We start from the raw sequence: 17,858 nt of genomic DNA on the forward strand, positions 1-17,858 counted from the left end.
GGCCCCCGCCCCGGACCCCCGGCCAGGCCAGAGCCCGATGCTCTGAGCTGATCGTTCTGCCCCGCACCCTGCCGGGCCGGGCCGGGCCGGGACCCCATCAACTGTCAAGGTGCAGATAGAGCGGCCGGGCTGTCCTGGGGCCAAGGCCACAGACTCCACGTGGGCTGGGGAGCCAGGGGCGGGCACAGAGTTTGCTGTGCGTTCACTTCTTTATCGGGGTCCTCCACCATGAGCCCAGAGCCAGGGCGAGGCTAGCGGAGGAAGGCGCAGTGAGAAGCCTGCGCCCGGCTGGCGGGGCCCCCCACAGAGGAGCTGCCCCTGCCTGCTGTCCTACATTCTTCCGCTAAAATGTCCCCGCCCACCTTGCTCAACTCACCCCTACATTCCTTTGGTCTGATGAGCCAAGGACCCTCCATCAGCTTGGGACCTGTACCACCAGGGAGCTTCCCTAAGTCCTCATGATGCCCTGGCTCCAGGGCTCTGCTCAGCTGTCTGTCTCCCAGTGCCAGGTGCTGCAGCGGTCACACCCCCAGCTCTGGCAGCAGGAGGACTTGGGTTCAAGTCCCTGCTCCACAGCTCACTGGCTGGGACTGAGGGTCCGCCACCGCACCGTGCCAAGCCTCCCTGCCACTCCCCCCACATGAGGATGGCGGTTCCCAGCAGCGGCACCGGGGGTGCCCGGGGGGCTCTGTGCCTCCATAATCTTCCTTGGCACCTGCCTCCATTCTCGGATGCGGCCAGGTGACGTTGTCTCAACTTAATATAGGCGTTACACTAAAGCAGCTTCAGCCAGGCCTTTGGCCCTGGCCCCCCACCAGATGGAACCAGCCCAGGGAGAGGCTTGGAGGTGCTGCTCACTGTGGCACCCGCCCCATGGGGTTGGCTGGGGGAAGCTGTGGACATTTCTCCGTTCCTGGCACACACCACAGAAGTGCTCAATAAACGTGACACTCCCCCCGAGCCCCGGCCCGTCCAGGTCCAGGGCTGCCTCCCGAGCTGGCCGACTGGGCCCTGCCACCCAGGATTCGGGCCATCTCGCGAGCTCCAGGCTCAGGGAATACGAGCTGCCTTTAACAGCCCAGTCCGAGAAAAATTGGAAGGGACAACTTAACACATGCACGCACTGTAAAAACCACCAGGACGGGCCAAAGAAAACAGCAGTCCGTTGCCGGGCTGTGCATGATCCGATGCCCGGCCCCTGCGCCTTCCCTTTCCCACCTCCCAGCAGTAAACGCAAAGCCAACGGGCACTGCAGAGCCCCCGGGCCCCGAGGGGCGCAGACGAGCTGTGCATCATGTCCCCCCAACACACCTGCTCAGGTCCTGGAGGGAACTGGGCAAGTCCCACAAGCTCCGCCACTCTGCGCCCCCAACAGACCTGCCGTTCCACTGTGGACTCAGAGCCCCCAAATCACCCCTGCTTTCTGCACACAAGGGCGCTTTCTGCACACACGACGCCCTCTGCACACACCGACGCCTCACTGCCTCAGGTGTGCAGCCCCGGCACTGAGGTGCCCCGCCCAGGGCTCTCCACCCCCCGTGACCTCTGCCGATGCCCTCCTTCACCTCACCGCCTCCGGAACCCCTGGAAAGACAGCCGGGAGGGGGACCTTGTATGGACACCAAGCAGGCTGGACGCTTTGCTGGTCTGGGGTTTGGGGAACAGCGGGGATCCTCTTCAGAGCTGGCGGCAAGTCTGGGCACAAGCCCCCACGTCGGTCAGGACGCCCGGAGGCCACGTGGGAACGGACAGCCTCACTCCAGCCACGGGGAGTGCGTCCCCCGCACAGGAGGAGACGGGGCAGGGCTACACAGCGGCCCCTTCTCCCATCCTTCCCAGCAGGGACCCCACGGCGTGCCCTAATGCCGGACTCTCCTCCCGAGGATTTGAGCAGCCCCCTCCGGCTTCAGGCAAGACCCCTCCTGGGGAGGCAGCTACAGCCACCAAGGGCTAGGCACCTGCAGGGACAACAGAGCCCCAGCCTGGGTCAGCCAGGACCCCAGCGGGACCCCCAGGCTCTCCGGGCATCCTGCAGGAAGGAGCTCTGGGCCGCGAGTCCAGGGACCTGGGTTCGAGGGCCAGCTCTCGCTCCCCTTCCGTTCTGTGCAATGCACACCAGCGCTCCCCAAACTTCGGTCACCTCTGAGCCACCCCCAGGACTTCTGCCGAATCCAAGGATCATGTGCTATCAGTCAAAACTCTGCCAACTTAATTTTCTCACTTAAGTGACTTCAGCATCATCTTAAGTCACAAAATAACCATAATGTCACAGATGCGATGTGTAACCCATTCAAGAGCTCAACGTCCACACACCTGATGCCAAACACCACATTTGTGGAACTACCGAGGCAGGCAAATCTCTCTCCCGGCCTCAGTTTCCACACCTAAAAGAGAAGCTTGGACTAAATGACTCCCTGGTAGGACTCATCAGGCCCAAGACTCCACAAGACCGAACTGGCCCCAGCTCCCCCGGGGGCCAGGGCTGGCTGCTCAGGTTCCCGGGGCAGGGGACAGGCAGGGGACCGGCAGGGGACAGGCAGCATGAACCGGGCACCTGCCAGGCAGCGAACCAGAGCCCCATTCCCAGGAGAGGCGCCGGCCAGATACCAAACCAACAGGGGAACCGCCATTCAGAAGTGTCCAAGGACCCCGAGCCAGTTCCTAATCACAGGACTTCACTGCTAGAGAAATCTCCTTCACCCGCCTCTTTTTATAGCTGGGGAAACAGAGGCAGGGGGGAGGAGCTTGGGCAAGGGCGGACAGGGCTGGAAACCCAAGTCGCCTGGCCGCCCAGTCGCCCCATCGCCCCGCAGTGGCCACGCACACTCAGCGGCGCAAGCTTCCCCTCCTCCCTCCCCCGGAGGCGCGGGCTCAGGGCTGCCGGCCTGGGGTGCAAAGCCACCCCTTCCAGGGAGGCGGCTGCAGGAATCATGACTTCAAGGGAGCTTAAACATCCCATGACAGTGGCTTTTGAGCAATTAAACTGGAATGGGTGGGCTCTAATGCCCACGGCAGGAAGCTCCAACGCCGGCGCAGTGGGGGCACCGCGGCCCATCTGAACGCGCCCACACAAGAAAAAACGCAGCTAATATGGAGAATCGGGCCATAGTAGCCTCCGTTCGTAATAGATTTTATTGACCGTATGGAACGGATATAAAAATCGTGTTGCACGGGGTAGGCTGGACCAGAGACAGGGATACGACGTGAAGGATGTGATTTCCCTAACCCGCTGGGTGGCTTTGTGCACCCCTGAGCCCGTCCCCCAGAGCCCCTCACCCCGTCCCGGGGCATTTACCTGAGGCTGTCACCGAGGAGTCCCAGGCCAGCGAGAAGTCTGAGGCCTCCCCCTCTTCGACTGAAAGAGAAAACAGAGATGCGTCTGTGAGTTCTGAGGCAGCACAAACAGGTCCTCGGCATGGGGGTCCCTACAACACCCGTGATCGGAGGAAGGGGTCAAGCCTGCCAAGGGGCTTGTATTGGTTTCACAGATGTGAAATAATCCAAATACAACATGCACAGCAAGCAAGGGCTGTATCCGCCTGCTCTCCCCTCCCCGTGCCCCTGGCAGACATCACAAGTCGATCACAGCACTGTCTCGAACCAGGCGCAGCCCTGGACTCTTTCTCCGCTACTCAGGGCCAGAGTTTCCACGTGAGATAGAGTCCCTGGCCGGAAGACAGCAAAGACTCAGGCGTCTCCCTGACCCGCCTGGGGTCACCCTCCTACCGAGAGCCCCAACCCAGGCTGCCACTCAGATGCGACGGCTTTCTCAATGATCCCAGGAAACAAACAATGTCATTGTCAGAGTGGGCGGAGCGTGGGGGGCTACTCTGCACCCTGAGACTAGACCCCCAGACAGGCCTCCGGACCGGCTGAGGTCCCCTCCCCCGAGGTCAGCAGTCCAGTCATGCGCTGGTGACATCAGGAAGCTACTCACATCTCTACGCTGCCCCTGAGCCCACAGAACACAGCCTGACAGGGACGGCCCGTCCCCACCACCCACACCCCAGCGTGGGAGGCCAGGCAGGCGGGGACGGAGGCCATGCCCCAGGAGAACATGGGAGAAACTCTGGAACTGCATAATGAGGCTCCTGTCCTGGAACGAATCCCAGGGGGACATGCAATATATGTTCAAGCTGGGCTGCGGACTTCGTAAAATGGCAATTTGTTAAAGCCAAAAATGTGCATACGCGGTGTTTTCCAGATTTGAGGGCCTGCTCTGAGCTGCACCCACGAGCAGGCCAAAGCCACCAGGTGCCAGCCTGGGCCACCACAGGTAACAAAGGCGCGGCTGCGAGCCAGGTGCCGCGCTGAGCGCTTCTCAGGCCTTGCGGCACCGAACCCTTGTCAACAGGCACTTAGAGGGGGGCGGGGGCGGACGCGCCTGAGTCTCGCTGTGAGAACGTCGGCACAGCCTGTGGGCTGAAGCCCAGATGCGACTGGCTCGGACGCCGCTCCTGAAACCACTGTCCCGCGGGCCCCCGAGGGACGCCACTTCATTGTAACGACAGCAAGAGGCCGCAGGAACTCAACTCTTGCTCATGTCAATTAACTCACAGTAAAGCTGGGTTCCTTCTACGAGGCTTCACCTAAAGGCGCAGAACCTATGGACGACGTCAGGCAAGGACTTACTCTACCCTGAGACACACGAGACGCAGCCCCGAACCCTGGACCGGAAGCAGCCCCCCAGCCAGCCCCACGGAAGGCAGGTACGCAGCGCGCGGGGCAGCCAAGCCATGAGGGGCGAGCTGCTGCTTGTGGCAGGTACTGGGTTCAAATCCCGATTCTGCCTCTAGCTAGCAACATGACCTTGAGCAAGTACTTGAACCTCTGGGCTTCCGTTTTCCCACCTCACAAACGGAGATTACGGTACCTGTGCCCTAGGACTGGCGGGAGAATTCAGTGGGATGGTGGCTGTCACCTGCAGGGGCAGTGGCACAAGCACTGGGAGTGGGGTCGGGGGCGTCAGGGCTGGAACGGCTCTTGGAACTCGGCCCTGCCCGCCGGCTCCCTGGCCCCTTATCATCTGCCGCCGCCTCACTCCCCCCAGCCAGAGCCTCGCAAACGTGCTCTTTAACACCCAGAAACAGCAAGAGGGGGGACGTCCCCGGCAATGAGCAACAGGATAAAGATGCTCACGGGGACATCTCTTTTTTCCAAGTTTGCGTCCTGAGAGCAGAAACTTGGAATCAAGACAATGAGACGCAGAGAGATGCTCGGGCTGGAGCGGAGCTATTGTCTCCCTTCGCCAGCCACAGCTGGGGCGCAGCGCAAACGCGGGCCCCACACACAAGCGCGGGCTTGCGCCGGGCAAGGCTGGCATCGCTCGCCCGGCCGACTCCGACCCGACGGCCTGCGAAGCGCCCGTGGGCGAAGCTGACAGCCACCGACAGCTCTCCCCGCCACGCCCAGCCCTGGGTCCCTCCTCGTTCCACCCTTTCCCTATGCAAACTCATTTGTGCTTCTGCGAGGAGGTGGCTGACAATTTGTGAGGCTGCCCGGCGGCCGTTTCACTGGACCGCCTTCCATGAGGTCTCACGCCTCGTCCACCACAGGTACCAGGTCGTTCTGCGTGACTCTAGATGCCCCGTGTCCCTAAGGGTCCTCCATGTGTCAGGACAAACAGCCCCCACACGTGAGCCCACTCAATGCTCTTCGCTTGAAAAGCGTGACCTCCCACGTCCTCGAACTGCAGGGTGTCCCCACGGTGCCGAGTCCCTCCCGCCCAGCGGCCTGGCGTCGGCCGCCACGGAGAGATGTGAGAACGCCTGCCTTGTCGGAGCTCTGGGGAGGACTCAGCCTCTGTCCCCGGGTGTGACGAGCCTGCGGAGGTGGGAAGAGCGGGCATGCGGCCGCGCCTCCCTCCAGCATCTCTGGAACCACGTGCCCCCGAGCGAGGGCCCCGTGGGCCAACGCGGCTAGCGACCCGGGCGTGACCCCCTCTTCCCAGGACAGCTGGCGTCCCCCCACTCCATCCCAGCCCCGGCCCCCAATCTGGTTTTCGAAGGTATGAGCACCCCACCTGTCTACATTCTTGATGAGAACACGTTAACGCCGCCCCCACCACCACCATCCCGAGGCTCTGCGCTCCCCGACACCGAGACCGGGAGAGGGTGTCCCCACCCTCCAGCTGCCCCTTCCGCGCAGACTGGCCGCTTCAGCCGTGAGGCAGGGCAGGGGCAGCGGGCTCAGGGAGGAGCCCCCACAGCCGCCGCCAGGCACTGCCGGGGCCTGAGCCGTCCCGGAGGACCGGCGCCGCAGAGGCGAGGCGAGCGCCGAGGCAGGAGCCCTCGGAGGAGCCCTCGGAGGAACCCCGGGCGGCGCAGTGGCCAACACAAACATCACCCACAGAGGCCGCCCTGCCAGCCGGGGGGCTGGGTGCTTTCCGGAGACGTCCCCAGGCTCGACCTCTAGCTTTTTCATTTATAAAACACCTGGCACCATGGAGACCAAGACGCACACTCCCGCCCTGCGAGGGCGGGCCAGGGACACGCCCTCCTGGGAGTGACCGGCATTGGCGAGCACGGGGTGGGGGGCGGTGCACAGGGCAGTGTGCAGGCAGGGCGAGGGGCCGCGGTGAGTAGGAGAGCACAGGCGGGGTGCGGCCGAAGTGCGTTCACGCGCGTGTGTCCGCCCTGGGGGGGGCCCTGCATGCGCGGGCCATGGTCCCTCGGGGTGGGTTCAGAGGGCGCGGAGGCCCTGCCGGGCGCAGACAGGCCGGGGCTCCAGGTCCCCCCTGCCCTGGCACCGCAGGCTGCAGGTGGCTGGCTGCCCCGTGGGGGCCGAAAGCCCGGCAGCGTCACTCGACACCGGCCCCCAGCTCAGGGCAGGCTCCTGAGGGACGCCTCTGCCTGCCCTGAACGAGCCCGTAGCTCGTCCCACGCACCAGGATGGCCTTGCCACCAGCGAGGACATGCCGGTGAGACCCGCGGCCCATGTGCCGGGCCTCTGGACATGGGTAACCCCAGGCCCGGGCCCCAATGGCTGAGCCAGGACAGGCCAGGTGGGTCGAGGTCAGGCAGGACCTGGTTGGCAGGTGAGGGGTAGGGGGGCGCGAGGACCAGGCTGCCGGCGGGCAGAGTCGGGAGGTGAATGCGAGAGACAAGGCAGGCAGGACCCCGGTGCCCCTGAGGCCTCCGGCAGGTCCCAGCCAAGCCCCTCCTCCCCAAAATCCGCGCCAGGCCCACCTGGCTTCGAGGGTCTGAGGAGGCCCCGCCCTGCAGGTCAGCTTCCAGACAGGTGTGCAGACAGGCATTTTCCTGAGAAAAGGATCCATAGTTTTCAAACATTTCTAGAACGTTCTCCCCAATATTAAGAAGGTGTAAGAACCACTGGACTGGTGGATTTTATTTTGGGAGCCTTCTCCACTGGCCCAGCCTTGGCTGCTGTTCCTAAGGTCTGAGGGCACCCCTGTGCTCGGCTGCTGGGAGGGTGGGGCCCACTCGGGCCCTGATGGAGCCTCCCGAGAGGCTTCCTGTCCCAGCAGAGGTGGCAGGCAGGCCAGGGGCGCGCGCCCGCCTCTCCCCACAGGGAACCCCCCTCGCCCCCATCAGGCCGGATGGACACACGGAGAACCCAGACCCTCCATGTCTAACGTGAAATCATGTGTCGCGGCTCCTGACTGAGCAGTAAACCACCTCAAGGGGCGAGAAAGCTGCAGGCGGGGCAGGCGGCTGTGCACGGCTCTGCTTGGGGCAGGCGGGGCGGGGCGGGGCGGGGCGGGGCGGGCGGGGACTGCGAGCCCCCAGAGTTCCCTCTTCTCACTGCAGCCTAGACTAAGCATCTTTTCTTTTGCATATGTTTCTGACAAAAGTAACCCACGTATTCCAATTGGAAACTAGGAAATGCACGTGAGTTAAAATGAAGAAACTAAAAGCACAACTTTTTCCACGTGTGAAAACACTGTTACCACTTTCCAGAAGGTGGTAACAATACATACAACTGAACAACGCCAAGTGCTCTGGGACCGTTACTAAGTGAGCAGCATACACTGAGCGTCTTTTCACATCCCAAACGTGAACCGACAGCGTCGTGGCTTCGGCCCGGCCACGGGAGGCTCAGGACTCATTTAACCGGGGCCCTGCTGCTGGGCACCTGGGCTACCTCCACCCACTCACTACACGCGGCCACACGCCTCACCCGTGACTATTCCCAGAATAAGCTCCCGGCTGCAGAGTTGCTGGACAGTTGGCCTGGTTTCCGGCTTCTGAGACAGGCCGCCGACGTGCCTTTGGCTGTTTCCACCTTTCATGAGCATCGATGTCTCCAGGTGACCCACAACGCGAGCCCGGCACTGTGAGAGACGTGAGAACGGGCCTTGGGCTTGGACCTTCGGCTGCTGGGCTGCGAATTCCATAGTGACAGGCCTTCCCATCATTGTGCCCCTTGAGGGCTGGCATGTTATAGGGTCTCAGTGCACGAATGCATGAATGAATGAATGAATGAACGAACGAACAAATGCGCAAACGTATACGGCATGCTGGAGGATGCAAAATTAACTCAATTCTCAGAGCCAGACAGAAACAGCTGGAAACAGTAGGGCCCAGAGAGTAGACACACAGGGGCGGGTGGAAGCCGGGGAAGGTGAGAGGCGGGCCCTGGACGGCAGGACCCCGCCGCCCAGAGCCCGAGCTCAGAAGTGGGGCCCGTCTGTCCCCAGCCCCGGCCCCAGGGGAAGCTCGGGGGAGGGGGCCTGCAGAGAGCTAGCCTGAGTTTCTTCCTCAACCCCGATAAAAGTCTGATTTCCTCTTATACTACCATGGAAATCCCACTTGAGGAAGAATGATGATCGTGGGTAAAAATCTTCAAAGTCTGTCGGTCTCTTTTCTAATGTAAATAAAAGTTTTCCTGCTCCAAGATACAGTCCAGGAAAATCAAATCAAACTGCATTCACCGCAGCAAGGAAACTGAGAGACGGAGAAATCTGAGGCAGCCCCACTGGCCTGGCCCGGCCTGGCCCGGCCTGGCCCGCCCGGCCCAGCTTTGGGTCCTGCCTGCGGGGAGAGCTGGCCGAGGGCCGAGGGCTTCTCGCCCGAGGCCCCGGGGTCAGCCATCGGCCACAGAGCTGCCCTTGACCCCGGTCAGAAACACTGCTCAGAGCTCAGGCTCTCCTCCTCCAAGAAGCTCTCCCTAACCACCCTGGGCCCAGACTGAAGTTGGCATCTGCAGCAGGCGGTGGTCAAAGCAAGATGCCTCAGGGTCCAGTCCCAGTCCCTATGGTTTGCTGTGTGGCCTGGGCAAACCAGGCCGCCTCTCTGTGCACAGATACCTTGCAAGGTAGCTTTGACGACAAAATGAGACAGTGCTTCAAAGGTGTGCGGTCCAGAGCCTCGCACCCAGGGCCAAGGGACACCCACAGCGTAATAGGTGTCCCCTGATGACACCCTCGGCCCCTTCAGGGGGACCCTCTGTCTCCTCTTTCCCGCCCTGCAGGTCACCTGGCACCCATCAGCGACACCGAAAACAAAAACCACTCACCTTCTTCACGCGCCTGTCACACTTACGTTCACGCCGCGGTCCTACAAGGGGGCTGGGGGGCGGGCCCGTCGTACAGATGGGGAAAGCAGGAGCTACGGCGTTTTTTAAGTAACTGAACCATAAACTACATAAGCAGCCGGAGGGGGTCCGCACGACCGGTCTGCGTGGCTCCAAGGCTCACTCGCTTCGCCGCCACCCAGCTCCCCGTCCCAGCCTGTGCTGAACAAACGCGCCGATGGACCAACAGGGAAACAGCTGCAGCCAGTGGCTGGGTTGGGGTGAAGTGGCCCCTCTTTTAGGAACCCTGCAGAGGTGGGTCTGCGAGGCCCACGTGGAGGCCTGCGTCAGGCGTGGGAGCCTCGGTCATCGCAAACTGCGCCTCCGCCCCCGCCTGCTGTGTGACCCAGGGTGAAGTCTTCACCTCTCAGGGTCCCGGGCCCCCACCCAGGACACGGGCATGATAAAGTCTCCATCTGTTTCGAAGACAAAGTGAAACACCACTGCCAAAAGCCGGGCCCAGCACCTGGCATGCCCTCAGCAACACAAAACAGGAGTGTCGTGTCTGCGCCCCAGCGAACTCGCTCAGTCGGGGCTGGGAAGCCTCCCGGAAATTGTCCTCCTGGGCACCCGCCTGCCGGGGCCTTCACGCTGGGGGGGCCCCGGCCTCCCAGGCTGCCCTCGTGTTTAATCCCATCTCCCCCTGAGGCTAAGCCCCCAGTCCACATCTATCCCATTTGCTACAGCCACCCGGCATGGTCTCGTTAACCAGGACCGTGCGGCGTATAAATGTGGGTTTACGACGGGGTCTGGCTCCCACGTCTCGTCTCCGCGGCGGGGCTGGGTGCTCACCGACCAGCTGTCCCACACTGACAGAAGGTGACGGAGCCAGGGCGGACTCTGCGTGCGCCGCGTGGCCACCATATCCCACGCAGAGAGGGAAGGAGCGGCCCGCGGTGCGCAAGGAGCCTGAAGGCGGGCCGCCAGGGTCAAGTTCATCAGCCCGAGGTCCCAGGGAGAAGGGGACCGGCAGCACCTGCCCAGGCCTGTCTGCTGTTTGGGGTGAAAAGGAAGGAAGGGGTGAGAGACCAGAATCCCACTCTCTCCTTCTTTTTCCACTTTTATTTGCAGAAAAGCACCATGAAGTAAAAACGCAGATTTCACAGCAACCTAAGAACTCATCCTCTGCGCTAACATACTATAAACGAAGGCCAGTACTTTGTTAAACACGTGCTTTATCGTAAACACAAGCAGAGAGGAAACTGAGTCTCTTATTGAAAACTGATGTGGTGTGTACGCGTGCGTGTAAGTGTTTGCATCTGGCTTTGGATGTGCACAGACCCGCCCTCCATCTCTGTCTTGCGAGCAAAAGCCCCAAGCTTTCCATGGGCACGAGCCATCATGACCATTTGCAAACGTCTCGTCATTCCACACGATGTCCCAGGGGCCAGGGCGGCCATAATGCCTCACTGTTTCAGGGGTTGTACTTTTCCGAAGTCTGACTCGGGAGGGGGACACGGCCCTGGCGCAGACGTGTCCCCCAGCACGGCCCCCCGGCCCACCCACCGTGCTCAGGAGGTCTTGCGCGTCTCCACCTGGCCGCTGGCCCCACCAAGGGGGGCTTACGTCACCCCAGCCTGCCTGACGTGGGCCAGACGTCTGCCGTCAGGGCGGGCGTGGCAGGGGTCCCCCTGAGCAGGCCCCCGGGGCTGGCGGCCCCTCCCCGGGACCAGCCCCTGCACTAAGAGTTAGAGACGCTCCTGTCTACATTGCCCCTCTTACACGCCTTTCCTGCCCGCCTCCTGCTCAGCAGCGCTATGGGTGAAGCCACACATTGGCGTGCTAGTAACAATATTTCTAACAGGTATTAGAATAAACGTAGAAAGTAACATCTTCCTGATAGAGGGTAGAACAGACACATAGTTACGAAGCGGAAAACCTCATTCATCTCTGAGCCACCTGAATCTCTGTTGGGTCCGGGAACACAGAATAAATATCACGTTTTGGGGATGTGGGTGTGTGTAGAGCTCGGCGATGTCTGATAAATGAACGAATGGGGTGCAAGAGAGGGAGGGAAGGAGAGAGAGGCAGAGGGAGGAAGGGGGACAGGGAGGGAAGACAGGAAAGAGGGAAGGAGGGCACACCCTCTCCGCTTCCTCCCAACCAAGTCACCACAGTCAAGTTCAGGGAGGCTGAGTGCAAGTGACAAGGGCAGTGAAGGGCAGAGGGTGGCAGGGGACAAGCCAACTACACGCTTTCCTCCCACATGAGGCGGCTCGGCCCACCACGGCCTTGAGCGGATGAAAGAAAATCTTGACCGGTACAGCGGCTTCCCAAGTGCGCCTGCCGCCTCGCCGCCCCGGGGTCTGCCTGGCCTCGGGGTCTGCCCGGCACATGCCTACGTCCCAGGCTCCGGTTCCCACACCAGAGCTAGGCCGGGCCGGGGAGAACCAGCCTCGGAAAGGCAGGGGGAGCCCCGCCGAAGGGCAAGGGCGGCTGCTGGCGGCAGGCGGCCCGCACCCCCCACGCCCCCAGGCTGCAGAGCCCTGGGAGGAGGCGCGCCCCGGGCGCAGGGGGGTGGGGGGCGCCGAGCCTTCCCTGCCCCAGCCACATCTGTCTCATCCCCCCGCCCCGAGAGGCCCCACACTTGCCAGATGTGGGCCGCCCGTGGGGACCGAGTTCATTTTCCTCGCGTCCTGTGATAATACTTGGCTGTGTTTATTTAACTTTCTGCTGCGGATGGTGGAGAGATAGGCCAGGAAAAGCCGTTGGCTCCCTCCGATCACAACGCAGCAGCCCACACATCACGCGGGGACACCCACACAGAGACGCGCCCCTGCACCCCCCGAGAAAACACATCTGGCCCTCTGCTGGCAGGGCCGCCTCGGGGCCCTGGGGGGCCGGCTGGTGCGAAGCAGGGTGGCCTTGGCCGTGTGCCCCCCGCCCCCCAACTAACCCTAAGTTCCAGGAGACATTTCCCTGCCCCTGGGCCTTGGCTGCTGGTGCTCCCATCCCCTAAAACGCCTCATCTGACCCCTGCTCTGCAAGAGGCCTCCCCAGAGTCCTGGGTGAGAGGCCCCTCCTTGCCTGCCCCTCCTCGGGTCCCCATACTCCTCTCCCAGTGCAGCGGGGTCCCTCTGTCCCTCCTCCCTCGTGGTCAGGACCCTGCTCAGCAGACACCGGCCGTCACCTGGTTAGAGTGAAGTCATCCCAACCCTCTGCTTTTTTACCTTTTGGAATCCCCCGTGTTGTAGGAGAAAAATTTCAACAGAGGCGGGGGCACAGAGAGAAAAATAAAACCAGCCCCCTGGGGAGGGGGAAGCAGTCAGCGATGCAGAGCCCAGATACAAGAAATTCACAGCCCGCCGGGAGGCGGCCAAGAAGGGACCCCAGCTAACGGGGGTCTCGAAACCTTCGCTTCCCAGGGGAAAGCAAAGGAAGGAGCGCTGCCCAGCCCAGGGGAGCAGGCTCGGCCGGAGCTGCCGCAGGCACCTGAAGGGCTGTCAGGGGGACAGGGGCTGAGCTCGCTTTGTAGCCTCAAGGGGTCAAACCGGGACCAAGCAGCGCAAGTCACTCCAGGGAGATTCCAGGAAAGAAGAGACAGGGTTCCATGAGCAGAGTCTATGGGGAGGTCCTCTGGGGGGAGTGAGGCGGTTGGCAAAGCAGGGGGACAAGCAGAACAAAGGCCCCTGGGAATTCCCGGCTCAGCCAGGAGAGGACGTCGGAGTTGACCTTGACAGGCTTCCTTAGGTCAAGATCTCAACCGACGGCAGGGCCACCAGAATGAACCCCAGGGAGGGGGACAGCTGGGCTGTGAACGACGCCCCCCAGCCCAGGCCCAGCTGCCACCCGAATTACGCTCAGCAGGTCACATCTTCTGGGCCATCCCAGGAGGCCAGAGGGCTGAATGTTTGTACGAATCATTGCGACTGTCACACAGACAGCTTGAGTGCTGGTGCCGCAGACTGGGGACCCCAGGTCTAAGAAGGGATTCGCGGGGCAAGGGGGTGCTGAGGGAAGTGGAGGAGACATTTCAGGACCTGGAAGAGCACCCCCCAGGAACAGAATGGGTTAAGGGATGAGTTGGCTCCCTGCCCCACCCCGGGGCTGCAGCTGGCATCCTGACCCCCGGGAGCCTGTCAGCTGCCCGGCCCCGCCAGCCCGTCACAGCCACCAGGCCTGGAACCCCAGATCTGGGAACAGGACAGCTGCCGCAGACAGCCAGGGAGAGAGCCCGCGCCTGCGCCCCACGCCCCGCCGAGAGCCGCTGGCTCACTGGGCGGAGAAGCGGGCCTGGCCACCTCCCCCGCCCATGTCCCTCGCAGCGCTGGGCCTGTGGACAGGCAGAAGAGCTCAGGTGGCACAGCCACTGTGACAGGTGTGACTGCTCACCGAGCACGTACATCAAGGGCCGGACAGGGGGCTCAACGCGCAGCAGCAACTATAACCCTCGCGTAACCCTGTGCCAGAGCCTATAAGCACCCCCATTTCACGAGTGAGGAAACCAGGGCTCAGAGAGCTGCAGACGCCCACCCGCGGTCACACAGCCACCACGTGGCCAAGTCAGGATTCAAACCTAGCCCTCTCCCAGCCTAAGACCCCGCCGCAAACCACTGGGCCTGGGGGGCCGCTCCCCGGGCGCCCCCACGCCCCCCCGGCCTGGTCGTGCTCTGAGTGCTCCGGGCACTGGGCGTCTGATTGGCGACGGGAGGAGCGTGAGGGCACGGCGGGCCACTGGCACAGACTGGGGCGCGCTAGGCTGTCCCCACCCATCCTAGGGGCGTGTCCACAGCACAGGGGAATGTCTCGTAACAAACCAGGGGCCTGGAGTTGAGAGCAGTGGCAGGAAGAGACAAGGCCCCCATGGCCGCAGGGGTAACCTCGGGCTCGCCCCACCGCCCCCCGGAAATCAAGCACCCCAGGCACCTCTGCTGTCTTCCCACGTAGGAGCCCAGTGCTTTTCATCCAAAGCAGTGATACCTGAGACCCCTCGCACTGGGGGCGCTGACGATAGTTTGTTCAAAAACCCTTGAAAATAAGTGCATGGGTCTTCCAACCTCACTTTCAAGAGAGGATGGCCCGGGCCGCGGGGCGGGGCCGCGGGGCGGGGCTCAGGCTCCGGGGAGCTGGCCGGGCAGGGTCTGGGGCTGTTGCCGCTTCCAGGGACGCCTGCCGCTCGTAAAGTTCGTCCAGCTGAACAGTGCGCCTGGTATGTGCGACTTCAGCAATGAAAAGTTAACTTAAAACAACGCTGGAGCTCAGTGAACGGATAAGGACTCACTTCTAACCGGCTGGGAAGAGAGAAACGGGGACGAGCGTGGGGCTGCTTCCATCGGTGCAAGAACGGGGTGGGGAAAGGCACACGTGTTCCCTATGTGCACATATGTGCAGAGTTTCTCTGGAACCAGACACAAAAAGCTAATAACGCCACCGGCCTCTGGGGAGAGGAAGTAGGTAGCCAAGGGGTGGTTGTAACTCTGAGTCTTGTGCATTCAGTAGCAATTAAATTTTTTTTTAAGTTTTATGTGTTCTATTTAAAATCCCCTGCCATACTACCAGGGGTACCCAGGCTGCCCTCTGGGCACCAGCGCTGTGCCTTCCTTCCTTGGTCCCCTCCCCGGGCCTGGCCCTGCTGGGCTGCGGGACTTCGGGAAGTTCCTGCCTTCTTGCACTGGATGTCCCCAAGGTCTTCCTCTAAGTATCGTGACACGCCGGACCCCAGCCCAAAGCCCAAAGCCACCATGGGCGACGGTCCACTTCACCCCAGCTTATCCTGCACCCCAACCCAGGGCTGCTGGAACCTTCCAAGATGGCAGGACATCCTACCAGAGCAGCCTGACAGTCGGGCAGGGGTATTGCCCACTGGGTACCCCGGCCTCTGATGTCAGGACCCTGCTGCACCCTAAGGAGCCACCTCTCACCCACTTGGACCCCAGTAGACTGTCCATCAAAATGCCCTGCCCTCCCGAGAGGCAGCCCTGCTAGGCGCTCAGATCTTCCTAGACACCCGTCCTTGCACAGAGGGATATAGGAGACAGGGGAGGGGGGCGCTTCACCCCAGCGGCAGCCCGTTCCCCAAAGGGAACAGCCATTCCCGTCCCGCTCCGGGTCTCCGAGGCTCCCAGGGTCCTGTTTCCCCTCCTGTTCATCCGTCAGCTCCCCCTTATCCTCCCCTTGAGCCCACGTCTGTCATATGCAACCAAGGAGCCCTGAGGGGCAGGGGCGCAACGCAGTCCCCGAGACCACAGAAACCGTCCCAGCATCATCTCGCACCCAGAAACACCTGGGAAAGACCAAGAGCTCTCCAGGCGAGAGCCGGGGTCCGCATAGACGCTCCCCGCCCTCCCAAAGGCCTTGGAAAGCAGGGAGGAGGCCTCGCTCAGCTTCCCCAGAGGCTGGGAGAAGAAAGCGGACAACTCCTCACTGGAGGAAGGACGCGGCAGCAGGGCGAGGCGAACGCCCGGCTCTTCCTCCGGGAAACCCCAGAGCGCGCAGGAAGCAGCCGCGCGCAGGAAGCAGCCACGCTCAGGAAGGTGCGGGGCTGGGCCCAGGGGCTGGCTGAAGGCGGCCGGGCTGAGCGCCGGGTCACGGTCACAGCCGGGCCTCAGCCGCGGGGGCACCGCGGACGAAGCCTGGAACACAGCCTCTTCCGCCCCGTCCTGTGGAGCAAACGTGATGAGCCTGCCTCCCAAGGAGCTGCCCGCTGGGGGAGCGAAATGCCCAGCGCACCGTGGCCCCTGGAAAGTTCTACCAGCGACGGTGCAACTGGAGGGAGGGCGAGAACACAGGGGCCCACCTTTCTCAGGTGGGCACCTGCGGCTCAGACAGGAAACGTGCTTGGTCCTGAGAACGGCCACAATCACTCCCCAACCTCCAAGTTCCTCCTGAACAACCCAATCGACTGGCTTGGCTATACAATGGGACCCAGAGAGTCCTGCAAGCCAATATGGGAACTCAGTCGATCAATGAAACACAAAGATCTCACAGCCTAATGGAGCTAGTACCCCATTTCTCCACCCCACCTGAACCCAGGAGCGTGGCCCAAGACGGGTCAGTGGGGAGGGAGCCTGGCATGTGAGCAGGGAGCCAGGAAGAGGCCGGCTTCCCTGGGAGTGTGGACAGCCAGAGAGAAATGGGCGGGGGGCAGGGGGCGGGGGGCGGGCTGCGGGGCTGGGTCCAGGCAGGGCGGGGCCTCCTCCAAAGCAGCCATGGAACACAAGCCTGCCTCCCTCCAAAGGTCCTCTGCCCTACACACAGACACCAGCACACCCCCTCCAAGGCACCTCAGGGAGAGCAGCGCCGTCCGAGCCTCAGGGCCCGGAGAGCAGCCGGCCAGGGCACACAGCGCGTGGCCTTCGGCAAGTTCCTCAACCTCTCTGAACCTCAGTTCTTACATTTGCAAAACGGGGGAAATAGCATCCACCTGAGTGGGAGAATAATGCTGCTCAGTTTATTATTGTTAGGAATAAAAGTATTATTATCCTTGCCCTGCACGGCCGCCCCTAACCATTCCCCTGGGGGGAAAAAATAGGAAGCCCCCCCCCGCCCCAGCAGCTGGGCAAAGGCAGATCTTGCTTGGTACAGCGTCAGGACAGGAAGTGACCTCAGAGTTTCCCAACCCTCTGCTGAGCAGTGGGGTCCCTCAACTCTCCAGGAATAATGCCATGTACAAGAGATCAAAGAGGCAGGGGCCCAGGGCCCCGCGCGCCCCCCGCCCCCACTCCTGGCTGGTGCGTCCGGGCAGTCGGGAAGCACTTGTCCAGTCTAACGTCCTGCTGGACAGATGGGGACGCTGACACCCAAAGAGGCGCAGTGACTGCAGCAAAGTCACACAGCAAGCAGGAAACAGGCTGGGCCTGCTGCGGTCATGGCCGCAGCTCAAGGAACACTCGGCGTGCCAGCCAAGCGCCCGGGGAGGGGGGCTCTGTCGGGACCAGGGGCGGTGCGGGTGGTGCTTCTGATCACTTTGCAGAAAAACTAGAAATCTAGATTTTTGTACAAATGTTCCTGAATTAAGTGTTCTAATTCCAAGCAAATTTTAATTCCGAGCAGCCAAAGAAACACACTGTCCTGGCATGGGGCGTGGTCCTTCAACAACCAGTTTGCGACCTCTGTTACAATGTGTCCGCACAGGTCCCAAGTATGGTTTTGGGGATTGAGTCAAAAACACAGGAGAGGTGCGTGGAAATCTGTGTCCTGTGCTGTCCTATCGCAGCGGCGGGAATTCTACTATTAGCTATTCATTCCTTTGAGTAGAACAGTGCTTTCCCGGGACATTCTTTTAGATAGGAGATTCCAAAGAGTTCATTGTAAATGTCCTCGTCTATAGGAGAGCCATGGGCAGCATTTCAGTCCTGGAAAAACAGAAATTAATGACAATGCCA

At 61.9% G+C, this 17,858-nt stretch overlaps 1 protein-coding gene across 3 annotated transcripts in view; it reads right to left on the bottom strand.

The window, feature by feature from the left end:
* ZNF423 (zinc finger protein 423) overlaps positions 1–17,858 on the bottom strand; it is a 300,151-nt gene that overhangs the window by 209,406 nt on the left and 72,887 nt on the right. For 2 of the 3 annotated variants that reach the window (XM_054570315.1, XM_054570314.1), the window contains exon 2: positions 3,296–3,355. In XM_054570315.1, the coding sequence (XP_054426290.1) occupies positions 3,296–3,355 (60 nt within the window). Of the gene's footprint in view, positions 1–3,295; positions 3,356–7,187; positions 7,208–17,858 lie in introns of those variants that run through there. The other variant, XM_054570316.1, reaches the window with a different exon arrangement.

Source organism: Pteronotus mesoamericanus, unplaced genomic scaffold (assembly GCF_021234165.1).
Source record: "Pteronotus mesoamericanus isolate MK-2021 breed Mesoamerican mustached bat unplaced genomic scaffold, CSHL_Meso_final contig_202, whole genome shotgun sequence".
In the NCBI taxonomy this organism is placed as follows: domain Eukaryota; kingdom Metazoa; phylum Chordata; class Mammalia; order Chiroptera; family Mormoopidae; genus Pteronotus; species Pteronotus mesoamericanus.